The 14,590-nt window shown below is 46.3% G+C and overlaps 1 protein-coding gene across 2 annotated transcripts in view; it reads right to left on the reverse strand.

The window, feature by feature from the left end:
• Nucleotides 1–3,461: 3,461 nt before the first annotated feature.
• pudp (pseudouridine 5'-phosphatase) overlaps nucleotides 3,462–14,590 on the reverse strand; it is a 37,796-nt gene continuing 26,667 nt past the window's right edge. For both annotated transcript variants that reach the window (XM_065952167.1, XM_020657825.3), the window contains one exon: nucleotides 3,462–4,263. In XM_065952167.1, the coding sequence (XP_065808239.1) occupies nucleotides 4,087–4,263 (177 nt within the window). In that variant the 3' untranslated portion in view covers nucleotides 3,462–4,086. The remainder of the gene's footprint in view (nucleotides 4,264–14,590) is intronic.

A 14,590-nucleotide genomic window follows, 5' to 3' on the forward strand; every position in this document is an offset into this window, starting at 1 on the left:
GTTTAAGCTGCAGGATTCTCTGCATACATTTATATTTCATTTGCTTTGCTGTGAAGTAAAGTGGAGCGTGCTCAGCTCATGTGCAAGGATGGAGAGGAAAGTGGTGCTTTGAGTACACCTGTTTGTGCTCCTTCAACACGTCTTCAAAAGGTGGAGAGGATTTTAACAGAGGATTAAAGGAAACAGACAAAGTGTGCAGACGAGCTGCTCTCCTCGGCAGGAAAAAGCCTTTGTAAAGTATTCATGCGCTCCTTTTACTTACATTTCCCTGCATGCATTAGGTCATTACAGACTCTCACTGAAGGGGTCCACGGGCGGAGCATTCCTAAAGGGAGATTCCCTCGCCAGTTTAACACTCGCTCCGTCACACAGGTGGAGTTAATATTCAGAATGGAACCACACGATTAATATTTGAAGGCTGGAATTAAAAGCATTAAGAGAGTCAGAGGAGTCGTCTAATATGGCGGCGTGGTCATCAGCCAAGAGCATAAACATGTATCACCTAGTTCTGCACATTAGAGCTCTTTGGGAAAGGCTGCGCAACTTTGCATTTCAAAATAAAAACTGCTTTTATTTTGAAATTTTGTACCCTGTGTCCATGCATCCATTATTCCTGTCTTTTGTAGATTCATACTAATATTCATGAAATGAAACTGAAGGAAAAGAGAGATCTTCATGTCCAAGAACTTGAGCAAAATAAAAGGTTTTAATATATTTGTCAGTAAGAAAGCATCCTAATCCAAAAGTTCTTATCTAAACGCTCCTCAGCAGTTCAGTGTTTGAGCTTCTCGTCTTAAGTAAATCCTCCTTTTCTTTTAAAGACCAAACAAATAACCCCTCTGTGTGCGAGGTGGCAACACTTTGAGAACTGATTCGTCTTTTCTCGACACCAAGCAGAAGCGTATCTCCGCTCTGCATATCTCCAAAGACCAGTCCGGGCTGAATCTCTGCATTAGAATGCCAACACAGGATGGAAGTGCTTCTGCTGGAAACCATTTTCTTTTCCGCTGCCAGAGAGTGCAACCTCGGCTTGGCAGGAGGGATTTTATGGAGATGAAGATATCATGGAGAGCTTCTGACCACGAGAAGCACTTTTGTCTGCTTGGAGAGATCATGCAGTCGCTCGGCTTTCTGCACCCAGTGATGCAAACAGAGCTCATGTTTAATTCAGCGGCCCGTGATGAGAGAATAAATGAGATTACAGGAGCAGGTGACGGAGAGGATGGAGGCTGGGAGGCACGTTTATCTTCACAAAGATGAGTTTGAGGCACGATTAGGGCCAAAGAATCTCACATTAACATGTCGTGCAATAACACTCAGAGGAATTAAACACTTCCTTCTTTGTTTTCTATGTGAGAGTTTCACACAAAGGAACAATTATGTCATAGTGCCGTGGTAAGAAGCTAGGCGGTTTTAAGGCACCCCCCCACACAGCCGTTTTGGACGCCCCTCAGTTTGTCAGATATGAGAGCAGTTATCAGGTCAACAGGTGTTGCAGTGATGGAAGCGGGCAAGAGAAGTGGTTCAGATAGAAGTGATTGTACCCGACCTAAAAAGCCTCTGCATGTTTCTAATAAGCTCCACGAGCAGAAACGTGCTCAAACTAGGATCAATATTGGAGATGCTTTTGAAAAATGGAGAGAGGTTAGAACACAGAAAGGTTTACAGACCCATGCAGAGCTGGATAAACACTGAAGCTTCAGAGTCCACCACATGGTGACCTGTGTGAGCATCAACTCTAGAGGAGGGAGCGGGGAGACAGCGCTCTATAATGTTTAGAACACGGGCTGCAGTACCTATTTTAACCACTAGGGGTCATAGTTACATACTGCTCCTTTAATGTTTTCTTTGTTGTTGATTTAAATAAAACTTTCCTCCAATACAACTACAAGCGAATTGTATTTATTGTTAGAATTGTCTTTGTCCTGCATGCATGCACCATGTGTCTGCAGCACATCTTTGTTTGTTTTGTGTTTTATTAGAGGGTCCAGCAGCTGCAGAGATCTGTTTTATATTCCACACGTCTGAGACAAGGCTCAAAGAAATGTACAGAGGTGGTGTTATCTGATGCATTGCTCTTCTTGCATTCAGACTGTTTTGCCCCCCCCCCCTTAAGAGAGAAAAAGAAACACTTCAAAATGAGGTCGTCGTACATGTTTCTCTCCCCGCCGTCCGGTGTTTTTTTGACTTTGCCGTTAGACTGATAAAATCCAGATATCAACCCTGACGTTGAAGATGAATGTGTCCCACAGCCACTCGCTCCTATCAGTCTGCAGCACAGACAGGGACGCGAGGGGGGGGGGGGGGCTGAGAAACATGTTAGGGAGCTATCTCTGCTGCCCCCCCCCCTCCTCCTCCTCCCCTCCTCTCTTCTGCCCTCTACACTCACAGGCAGAATTAAAGTTGAAAAGGTTTGCGGCGAGGATAAAAGACAAGCGTGATTGACAGAGACGGGGCAGAATGCTGATTTATTTTCGCAGGAGAAGGACGGTTTTTTAGGCTGCGGCCTCAAGCGCTCTTATGGATTTTAGAACAGTCAGGAAGAGGGGGGGAGGGGGGCATTAGGATGTCTGACCCACCTTGCCAAAAGGCCTAAATATAGCCGTCTATTTATCGATATGGTAGTGTGACAGAAAGCTGTGCTGGAAAATGATTTTAGCTCTCTGCAGGAAACCATTATGGTGAAATGGGTCACGCTGAAATGAGAGGAGAGATGGCCGCTCTACAGCAGCTGCTTTTTGTAGTTTAAAAACGTATAAAGGCCTCGATGAACGGTTGCAGACACACGTTTTCTCAATCAATCGGAACACAATCAGACGCCTGCAAACAGGAGTCACAACCAAGAGCACATTCAAATCACTGCGAGTCTCAAACAGCGTCTAAAAGCCGAAGAATCACCAGATGAAAGTCACATTCAGCCAACGCTTTCTTCGCAGGGTCGACTTGCAAGCTTCACAGCAGCTCTCCGCCCCTTTGTTCTGCCTTTAAATCACAGAGAGAGAGAGAGAGAGAGAGAGAAAGTTTAGTAAGAAACAGTTTGGCTTTTTGTAGCAGCGCAGCATGTTATTGATCTCAGAATATTTAGGGAAGAAACAAACTTGATTTTTCTTCTACAAACAGCTCTGAATGGGAACGAGAGGTGGCAAAAGTATGCATATCTTTAACCTGAGAAGTAAAGGTACTCCGGTTGCAGTAGGAGCACTGATTGGTCCTGTTTTATGCCGTGTCAGAGTAAAAAGCGTCCCTCTGAAGGACGATTCTAGGCGCTGTTTGTGTGCAAAGCTAACTGAGGACTACGCGATACCTGCAGCGATATGACTTTGACGATTCTCTGAACATCTGATGGTCATTCAAATAAAATGCAACAATAACTCAGATTCATTAATTAATCCAATTAATCATTAAAACTGATATCAAAGAGAAGAAGAAAGACATTAAAAAACCAACAACCAGGCTTTAGATTTGTGTTATGCATTCCTTTATTTGATTTAGAAAGTGTTGAAGCACGATGTGGACGAAGTCACGAGTAATAGGTTTGTGCTTTTTCTGGATGTTTTAGGCGATTCAAAGCAGGTACGTCACATGAAACCCCTCTCAGTGATGAGTTTGTGAGCAGGACAAGAACAGAACTCCTTCAGACTGTCTTCTTCTTGTGGATAAAAGGCCGCAGAGATGAGGATTGAACGTGAATGTGAGTGCAGTGAAATCCTATTTGAGCAGCTGAGATGCCAGGATCCTGCAGAAACACCCCCCCTCTACAAGGAAAGCATGCATGATGGGCAGACTGTGAGAGGGGAGTCAACTCGCAGCCTCTGCAGCCTCTTTACTGGATTACAGCGAGGAGAGGAGGGGCGTCTTTGGCATTTCAATAAGGCCCCTAAACAAAAAGTGCTGACACAGGCGGATCCTCTTTGGGGACTTTTACCACAAAGTAAAAACAAAAGAGGCACAAAGTACCTGCTGCAGGCGTTACAGGCTGATTCAAAGACAAACACCCCCAATCAAAAGAAAGTCAGATAAAACAGAGAAGACGATTTGAGGAGCTCTAATTTGACACGACGACTCGTTCATTTGGGTTCTTCCGGTTCAGTCAAATTGTGGGAGTCCAAAGAGCTGCGGCTGGAACTCCTCCATGCTGCGGAGCGTCAGCGTGGCCTCCCGGGTCAGGCTCCGGTTCATGTTGTCATCGGGGATCATCACCACCTGCATCCCCGCCGCCAGCCCCGCCTTCACGCCGTTGGGAGCGTCTTCAAACACCAGACACTGAGCAAGGACAGAGGAGAGGAAACACAGAGCGATATTATCCTTTAAGCCTATTAGGTGCCGAGGCTTTCACAGAGCTGACACCTCAAACAAACACACTTTTCCCTTTTCAGTCTGATGAGTTTGATATTCCTCCGAGGAGTCTCACTCCGACACATTAAAGATCCATTTCATCTACAGTTTTCACCCCCTTTTCATCCGCTTTGTTTGTGTTTGAGGCGTTCAGGCGCTGCTTTTAACACGATTCCATCAAAGTTATGTTTAAATCTCGAGGCTGGAAGCATCAAAAACACCTGCATGCAAAACATCAATATCAACAGTTTAGACCTAACTGAAATTTTCTCTGTTTGGGTTGTTGTTATTTTCCCTCCAGATATTTCATCCAGTCTGAAAACAAGCTAAGCACCTACAAAGAAGCTGTGCTAATGTTAGTTGCAGCTCAGCTCCCAGCCCCTCGGCTCCCAGCCCCCTGGCTCGCAGGCCCCTGGCTCGCAGGCCCCTCATCTCCCAGCCCCTCGGCTAGAAAGAAGTGTTAACGTTAGCTGCAGCTCGGCTCCCAGCCCCCTGGCTAGCAGCCCCCGGCTCACTGCCCCCTCGCCTCCCAGCCACCTCGGCTTGAAAGAAGCTGTGCTTATGTTAGCAGCAGCTCGGCTCGCAGCCCCCGGCTCGCAGACCCCTGGCTCGCAGGCCCCTAGCTCGCAGCCCCCTCGTCTCCCAGCCCCTTGGCTAGAAAGAAGCTGTGCTAACATCAGCTGCAGCTCGGCTCGCAGCCCCCTGGCTCGCAGCCCCTTCGTCTCCCAGCCCCTCGGCTAGAAAGAAGTGCTAACGTCAGCTGCAGCTCGGCTCCCAGCCCCCTGGTTCTCAGGCCCCTAGCTCGCAGCCCCCTCGTCTCCCAGCCCCTTGGCTAGAAAGAATCTGTGCTTATGTTAGCTGCAGCTCGGCTCGCAGCCCCCTCCTGTGTCCACTGCAGCAGGTTCAACCCTACAACCCGTCCTGCATATTTATGATATGAAACACTGCTCGCTCTCATTTTGTTTTATTGAGCGTACACTTTAATCTATCCGTCCCACTTCCTCTTCCTCTTGAATAGACGACCGATTGGAGCAGACTCCTCTCAGGCTGTCTTAGAGGGATTCTTCATACAGGTGTTCTTTTGACCTTAAACACTGAGGGATGCAGTTGCAGATTAATGAGACTCAGTCGTCCCTGCTCGTCTGATTAGAGTCACAGAAGCTCCAAACTGGATGATCTTATATCAAACACAATGAGGATTACTGGCTGAATACCCAGTATGGGACTCTCACAGCAGGGAGGAAACATTATCGTCTGAGAAGTCAGAGAAAACTCTTCCTCTGACTCGAGAATCCGGACTATTAAGAGTCTTTGCAAAACTAACAGGGCCGAACTCTGAGACTGAAACTCATCTCACTGAGACAAATTATGGAAATATGGAAATATGGAGGCTAACTGGTGTTTGAAACGCTTATTACTGCACGTGTTGAAAAGAGGACATATGAACAGCTGCAGTAAATTAACACGTCTGAACCTTCAGCGGGAGGTTAATCATTTTTCAGTATCCAATAATCAGAGAGAGAGAGAGAGAGAGAGAGAGAGAGACAGGAAGAAGATGAGGAGACTGATCAACAAGCACAAATGAATATTTACTGGTACAGATATACTGAACTGTGTGGGAGTCCAAATCAATGACAGATAACCTGAATGTGTGAGGATGAAAGTCCACATTTCTCTCTCATCTCTACAAATCTGTCCGTTTCCTGCAGAGGCTGAAATGAGGGGTTTTTTTTCTGACGGCGGTATAAAAGATAAATAAGGAGGTTACTTATCTTGCAAAGCTGCTCTTTAGTTTTCACACACTGACATCAAGAAAGGTGAACATGAGGAGGATACGAGATCTTTGAGAGAGGATATGAAATATAAAACGCGGCTGCACATTAGCTGAAGGAGACCCGTTCTGCGTCTACATCGGCCTGTGCAGCTCGTCCATCACTGTCATCATAATAAAGAGAAACTGTTGAAATGATTCTGATCTGAAACTATAGGAAATAATAATGAATAAATAATGAGTCCTTCTCTCCAGGAGAGTTCGGCTGCAGCTAATTTTCAGAGGTCGCCCTGCCTCTCTGCGCTGCGTGGTCATGGCAGTGCTGCAGGTTAATTGCACGACACACAATCAAATAATCGTCTCATGAGATATCGCAAAAAAAAAAAAGAGATTCATATTAGAATATTCATTTGCAGCACATTCTCCTGGTGAATCGTAGGCTCAAGTAAGGAGTTTGAGTATCTCAGGTCTCGCTCACAGTGAGGGTAAGATGGACCGTCGGCAGTAATGCACGATGACGCAGGGTGAGGAGCTTTGAAGGGAGCGCGGAGTAGAACCAGGAGTCAGTTGAGGTGGTTCAGGTATCTGATCAGGATCCTCCCGGATGCCCAACTGGGAGGAGACCCCCGGGGAAGACCCAGAGCTCTCTGGAGAGATTATTATATCTGGCCTGGGATGGCCTCTGGACCCCCCCAGGAGGAGCTGGAAGATGTTGTTGGGGAGAGGGAAGTCTAGGCTGACTTACTTCACATCTCAGATAAGAGGAGGAAAACTGAAGGATCATAGCGACGTCATTTCATGTTTAAGGTTTTTAAGGACTGCAGAGACAAATCACACGTTTACAAATCATCCAAAGGAGTTGATCCTGAGTCCCATCTTCAATCATCTGTACAACTTTTAATGTTTTATTTGCATGTTCTTCTTCTTTAATATCATTTATTGCACTCTCTGCTCTGATCAGGAAACCCTCCTTAAGACTAAACTCTCTGAGCTTTAACATGAATATACAGTAAATGGCTCTTTGTTTCTGCAGCTCAGAGTGAGTTCATTAGGGAGTAAAGCGCAGCTCGGAGTTTGTGCTGGGAAGCGGCACTTCAGTGAGAATAAAGCAAACAGACGTTCAGTGAGTGGAGAGCTGCACAGAAGGCAAAGCGGATGCTTTAAGAACCTTTGTTCATGTCGCCTCTAATACTCAGGTAGAACAAAGAGAACTCCACTCTCCTCCAAAACCTAATTGACTTCTGTGATGTCACTAAGCCTGAAAACTGGAGGATGAGGGGAACAATGGCGGCGGAAACACAGAGTACACAACGGAGGGCCCCCGCTTGCTAATTCCCCTGATTTTGAGCAATTAAAACCGCTAATTACCCCGAGAGCCGGAAAAAAAATGACCCTTTAATCTGCCTCCAATGTGCTGCAGTGAAATGCATGAAAAGAGACAAAGATATGGAGCCGTTCACAGAGGATCGATGGCTCGGCCAGAGGAGGACTTTACAACAATGAAAAGAGAAACTCTCATAAAAACAATCTACAGAACCACTCTACGAGAATCAATGCTTCGACTACGCCTTCATCTTTTAGGACCGAAAAGGTCAGACACAGCTGACGGTTCACTGTTACTGCATCCTTCGCTCTAAGAAGCACAAATAACTTTACAAGTCGTCCAGACCAGAACAAAGCTCCACAGAAGCTCCCCGTCCTTCTCCTTCCATCTCTTAGACCGTCATATACGTTTAATAAAGAACAACTCTTCTACTTGAGTGTTTGGAGCGGACACGGCGCTCTGCAGGGGAGGTTGTTTGGCCAGGTTTTACAGCTGCAGTGTTCAGCAGGTAATAACGTTAAGACGCAGCTGATCCCTGCATGAGGAACGCAGACACGATGAGATGGAACAGAGAAAGAGCAGAACACGTACTTACTAATAAAGCGTCATGTTCTGAAAGAAAGTTTCTGCAGACTCATCAGGGCTCTACTCTAAAGAGATCTCCTGTATGCATCAGGTCCCACATTCATTCAGCTCTCAGGGTTGCTTCTTAGCGATGCCAGCTGCTCTCTTGACAGGTTTTCCCTGCGGGTGAAACTGTGAGCCCCCCCCCCCCCCCCCCCCCTCCCCCTCGTCCGCCCCCCTCTCTCTCTTTAAGATTTACAGCCCGTCCTCCGGCCTGCATGCAGACACATGCAAGATTTATCAGAGCCAACAGAATCAACCTGAGTCAGCGAGACAAAGGTGTGCACATACATACACACACCTTTGCTATTGTCTCCAGCACAATCCCCCCCCCCATAACACACACACACACACACACACACACACACACACACACACACACACACACACACACACACACACACACACACACACACACACACACACACACACACACACACACACACACACACACACACACACACACACACACACACACACACACACACACACACACACACACACACACAGGGGCGTACAGTAAAGCCTTTTAGAGCAGCGACTTGTGGCGAGATGACAGCAGCCGATGCTCCTGTGATGTGATTTGGAGACGATCCAGATCTCTTTTGGCTGCGGACAGCAGTTCGATAAAAAACGCCTCGGCATGAGAGAAACCTGACGGAGAGCGGCTTCCTGCTTCATAATCACATGATCGTTTCCTTTACAGGCACACACATCAGACGTTCTGTGCTTTCACCCTGAGGGGGCTGCACCGCCGCCGTCTCCTCTGCATTCACTCCATCGCTGTTCGACGCAAAGAGACGAGTCAACAATGACAATGAAAGAAGATAATCACAGCCTCTCAGTTTCTCACATGAACCTTTGTTAGCAGTCCCTCAGAAATCAAACATCACTTCAGGGCTGTAGGAGAGCACCGGGCGCAGGATTTAACGCTCTGTGAGGATCACTAATCTGCTCTGATGAGATGCAAAGTGCAGGATGGGGAGCCGCTGGCAAAATGATACATTTTCACAGCAATTCATTGATTGCATTAAAGTGAAATTAGAGAAGATGCAGCGGGACTCAAACATACTGCAGCAGAGTACAGCGAGGTCGACACAGATATTAAGTTATATATCAAGTTATCCAAGTTGTCGTGGCTTAAAATCTAATTTTTGGGCCACTTGTTGAAATGTCTCGCTTCTCCTTCTCCATAATGTTTTTAAAGGACGGTCCTGACTTAACACAACTAACTCCTGCGAGACATACCTGCATTTTATTTTCTACCAGGGGCGTGTCCAGAGGGGTGGCATGGGCCCCCCTTGAAATCTCATTGGCCACCCCATGTGCCACCCAAAGAATCCTTAACTATGATTGGCTATATGCCTTCCCCACTATTCAGGCTGTTGCATCAGGCAGTGTGCAGATGTTTGTTTGCCACCTTTTAATTACTTTAAATTGAGACTTTGGATGAATATTATTTGGAGTCCCTGGCGGATTACGCTTAGAAGATGAGATGTTCCCTTTATCTTGCAGCCTCCACGGAGCAATGTGGCCCAGTATGACTCGCAGCTTGAAGCCGACGTGTCAGCTGCATATGTGACAGCGTGTCTGTGTGACATGTAACATGGCTGAGGAATGAATCTGTCAGCGAGGAGATGCTCGCCACACAAACCCGTTTGATAGCTCTCCTCTGCAGTGTAAACGTTCATCGCGCCCTCTGGAAGCACAGATGGAAAGAAAGCAGGTTTTTTCTGCAGCGCTCCCCCGTCGTCACTCTTTGGCTTTTCATTTGGCAGTGGTCGGGTGTGTTTTTAACTTTTCAGCAGGTTTTGTACTTCCATCCTTGGCTCCCAGCTTCAGCTCTGATAACCAGTCGATGAGGGCTGGGATTCAGTTCAAGAGGAGCGGGGCTGTTTGAAGCGGCGGCCATGTTTTCATCTTTTTGACATCTGCCCGTTAATACCCAGCGGAGACCACCACTCCTGGGCTGGAACTTGGAACATTTGGCTAAAATATTGAGCATTGCAGTGCTTCATTTACTTACTTAAGGATGCAGGATGTGGTGGAACAGTCAGATGAATTGAGTCCTCTGTGTTTGCCTCTAAATGATTCAAATATCACAAGGTCAAGATGAGAACGTGAGCGACCAAAACGTGGTTACGCGTCATGGTTCCTGCAGGCTGGATAAAGGCAGCTTGGTAAACTTAGAAACAGGAAACAGTAGGAATCACTCTCGTTATATTTCTAGAGGCTGCTCTCCTAGCGACTGATCTGGTGTTAAGACGCAGAGTTCTGAGTCGAGCACTGCAGGGGACCCGGGCTCTCGGGGACCGAGGGTATTAAAAGAATACTTAAAACCTCTTTTAGAACACTGAACGGTTTATGCAAAGCACATTTCAATTCATAGTGTGGGTGCATTCTAGATAGATTTAAACGTGCTCAAACAATCAATCAATCGATGTTTATATTGTCTGTCATCTTGAGGAGACCAGGTCCAGGTCTTTGTGTTTCATACACAAATAAGAGGAGTTATTGCTCGTCTCAGTGAGAAATGTTCCTCACAATACATCATCCAGTACGTCTCTACGACCTGAGCTGCACATGAAAAAGACTTGTGTGTTAACTCGGAGACGAGGCAGCGATTGTTCCCTGCAGAGCCGTGAAAAGAAGACGCATCACGTTAATGTAGCAACAAAACCCTGGCTGTTATTTACAGCTATGATGCACGGCTGCTGCCCGATGCGGGACTTTAACAAGCTGACGCACCGACGTGTGTGTCAGACACACTACACATCTGTGTGTGTGTGTGTGTGTGTGTGTGTGTGTGTGTGTGTCATACATGTATTTGTGTCCTGGGAGCAGTGGGGAGTGAATAAGCGACAGTGACAGATTGCCGACCACATCTTCTAAATGATGGTGGAGCCCCCGAGCAGCTCCAGCGCAGGATGTGTAACATTTCATCCTCTCCGTCGCAGAGAGCAGAAAATAAAAGCCAGCGCTGACGAGAGCAGAGCCTGATGATGGAGGACGAGAGCAGCGCGTATACGATGCTGCACAAACTGACTTTAAGAGTTCAAGTGTGATGATGAGGCTTCTGAGTCCTCAAGGATTGATTACATAAAACAAGATGTTCAGGAGAACATCTGGTATCAAATCCTGGACTGTAGTGTTGCCACGTTCTTCACTAATTTAAACACTGGTCCTTATTTTAAACATATTCTGTCTAAATAACCGAAAGGTACAAAACGTTTGGACCTTCTCCTGCAACAGTTGAACAGAATGTCATGGCTGCAAAGGAAAATGTTCTCCATCAGAATCAGAATTACGTCATCAACTCCTGAGTTAAGCGAGGTGAAATTGTTGATTTGTCCATGACGTCTGGTGACATTTAGGAGGCAGAGTTTCATAAAAAAAGGTCTATTTCTGAAAGGATTAAATGACAAACAGTGTTATTTTTGCCTTGCTGAACACAGGACTTCCTGTTTGAGGTTTTCATAACGCTCTCTCTCTGCAGGGATACTTTCTGTGATGATGTCACCCATGTGGTGAATAAAGGCAAACAGTGATCCTTTAGCAGATGTTTTTACACTTGTTTTAATCATTTGAGCTCACAGCATTCAGGAGTTAAAGGAGTTTATATTAATATGCAAATGTTCTTAATGTCATGGGCACTGACATTCTCCTCCATAATAACACTGACAGAGACATCGTTAATGAGACTGTGTTGTACTCTCACAATAGTTAAAAAGAGGGAAACCTGGGGCGAGTTCCTGTTCTGCTATTAAAGGATAAATATGTATTTATTCTACTTTTTCTAACTGCCTCAAAGTCCCATAAAAAGAACAAACCAGCCGCGCATTAGTCCGTCCTGCAGCACTTTTTTGCTTCCCGACGCTGAGTGTGGATTATTACAGTATTTGTGCAATCATTGTATTTAAATGTGACAACTTCAGGGCCAGTGAAATGTACATTTGAGTCGGCCATTTGCGAAAACACAAGCTTGTAATGGACACTTTGATTAGGAGCATTAGTGAAAACAGAGAATGTTACCGGCTGCTTCACTGCTGCAGGACGAAGCAATCACCCGGAGCAAGTCCACAACTCTTTCTACACTTCAGGTTACCAGAAAGAGGAGACAGGTTAAACAACACCAGATACCTGCTTCCATTATTTATGTTGTTTGGAGGGATCTCGTCGGCCTGGGACTTTTACCGCCTGGGACCTTTACCGCCTGGGACCTTTACCGCCTGACACAAAGCACCCGCAACAGAGTCAGCCTTTTTTTTTCTCACAACTGTTCCATTATGAGATAACGTGCGACTGTGCTGGGCGTAAAGAGATTGCAATACGCTGAAAGACGAGCTCGTGGACGGCCTGAAGACTTCACCAAAAAAAATACCACCACTGAGCTAAAACGAGAGTCTGCAAATCTCAGCGCCACCCTGGCCTCCTGAGCTCTGCCTGTGATGTGAGGAGGAGCCTGCAGCCGGCTTAGAGCCCACACATCTCCAAGTGTGTGCTGATAAAAGTATCCAGCCGAGGAAAAACACAAACAGGGCGGAGGGATGGATGCTAGTTTCAGCGAGTCATACGCTACACTAGATAAGAGAAATGCAGAGGGCTGCAGAGTGCCGGCTAAGTGGTTTGAAATCAACTCGGCCATCGCTGCACTTTAAACCATCCACCGACCCGTAATATTTAGTCCGTTTAGACCGGAAAAGCTTATGGTGATGAATTTTTCAGAGAGCGGGAAGAGGAAACATGAAGTGAGCCTCTTGGTCCGAGCTGCTTTGAAACCTTTCAGGACTGTTTTTAGAAACTTGGCATCAATTTTGAAGCACAACAGACGCGGCGACCCCCCGGCCGTCTGACTGCAGAGACACAAACAGACGACAGTGATGAATGAAGCGTGCAGGGTTGGAAACTCAGAGCTGATTGGGTCTTGTGTGAATCCTTGTAAAAGCCCTGAGGGCGGGGCCGACCCTCAATCATATAGTTGCCGTGTTGTTGCAGTATCATGATCTGATCCTGTGAACCAAAAGGGAATTCACAGACTGCATCCGCCCCGTGTGAGAAACCTTTTTCCTGCTCTCTCTCTCTCTCTCTTCACTCACTGCTCCTCTAAGATGAAGCTTTGAAAATGATTCATGTGATGTAATGTAATGTTCACAATCTTGATGGTTTTTTCATGAATACGTGCAAATTAACTTGGCCATTGTGTTCGGTTTGGGGCTGAAAATTGTTCCTCCATCGAAAGAAAAAGTTTGAGATCTGCTGACTCATCAGAAGATGTAGGTTCATGTATTTACTGGTTTACTGGGAGGGTGTGGGGGCTGTGGTGATTGGTCAAACCTGCACAGAATTTGTGAGGATGGGTTGAATCTGTCCTGGAGGGACGAGCGTTTCTGCTCCACTAGAAGGATCTTGTGTTCAGCGGCAGCCGAGTCGTAAATGTAAGGATGAAGTCTGAGCTCCACAATGTGCAGTGAAGAAACAACTTAAGATCACTTAGCATTTCAAGAGTGACCTGACCCTCTCCCCTACATTACATTTAACATTTCCATATTCAACACTTAACGCTGGGCCTGGTGTCCTCGTGTGCGTCTGAGGGAGGAGAAGGCTGAACGTGGTCAGCTCTGTCAGAGTGCTAATGGCACAGAAAAGGACTGCTCATGTCTTAATTGTACCTGATTTGAATTTGTGGATTATAAAAGGCTTCCCCAGGTGTAATGCCTTGTATGATTAACGACAGAGGAAGAAGCGGTCGCCTCTGCCCTCCCGCCTCCACATCATGAACTCGCTCACTTTCATGTTTCATTAATCTTCCTCAGGCCGCTGAGCACACCATCGCTAAAAATCTCCCGTCTCATCAACAGTGTTACTTTGGACTCGTGAAAAATGTCTCGGCTCCCTCCGAGGGAAAAGAGAGCAGCGCTTTTTCTTTCACTTTGGGTCAGCTCAGACAGCGGCGCCGACACCACATTACTCACCTGTGAGGGCCGCCGAGCTGCACTGTTCTCTCCGTGCTCCACCTCCAGGCTCTCTCAGCATCGCATTAAATCACATCAGCTAACGTATTTGCTTTGCTGCGGGGGACATTTTCATAAAGTCCCTCTGAATCGGACACTTTTCTAACACTTCAGCAGTCGTGTGTAAAGAAACCCGCCGACACTCGTCTGTCAGGAGCGAGAAAATCACAATTTAATCCAACGCTCATTACAAAATCTGTTCTCTGAGAACAAAATCCTTAATTCACCTTTACACTTAATAAACACGATCATAGCCCGATCCAGCAGACGTGGGCTATCGAGATCCGTCAGCCCCAAAAATCAAAAATCGTTTCATCCCGTGTCATAGTGAACTATGATAAAGGCCACATCACATCTGGGTTGCCTCACGACCTCTTGACCTCTCGACACAAAGTCTAGCATGTTTGATTTTAGCATTGCATTCCTCTCAATATCATGCTTCACTTACATTTTTGTATTTTGTGATTCTGCATTAAATGACTGATTAAATCCTTGTCAGTGAGTTTTACAGACATGATTTTAATG

This window comes from Labrus bergylta, chromosome 24 (assembly GCF_963930695.1).
Source record: "Labrus bergylta chromosome 24, fLabBer1.1, whole genome shotgun sequence".
Classification (NCBI taxonomy): domain Eukaryota; kingdom Metazoa; phylum Chordata; class Actinopteri; order Labriformes; family Labridae; genus Labrus; species Labrus bergylta.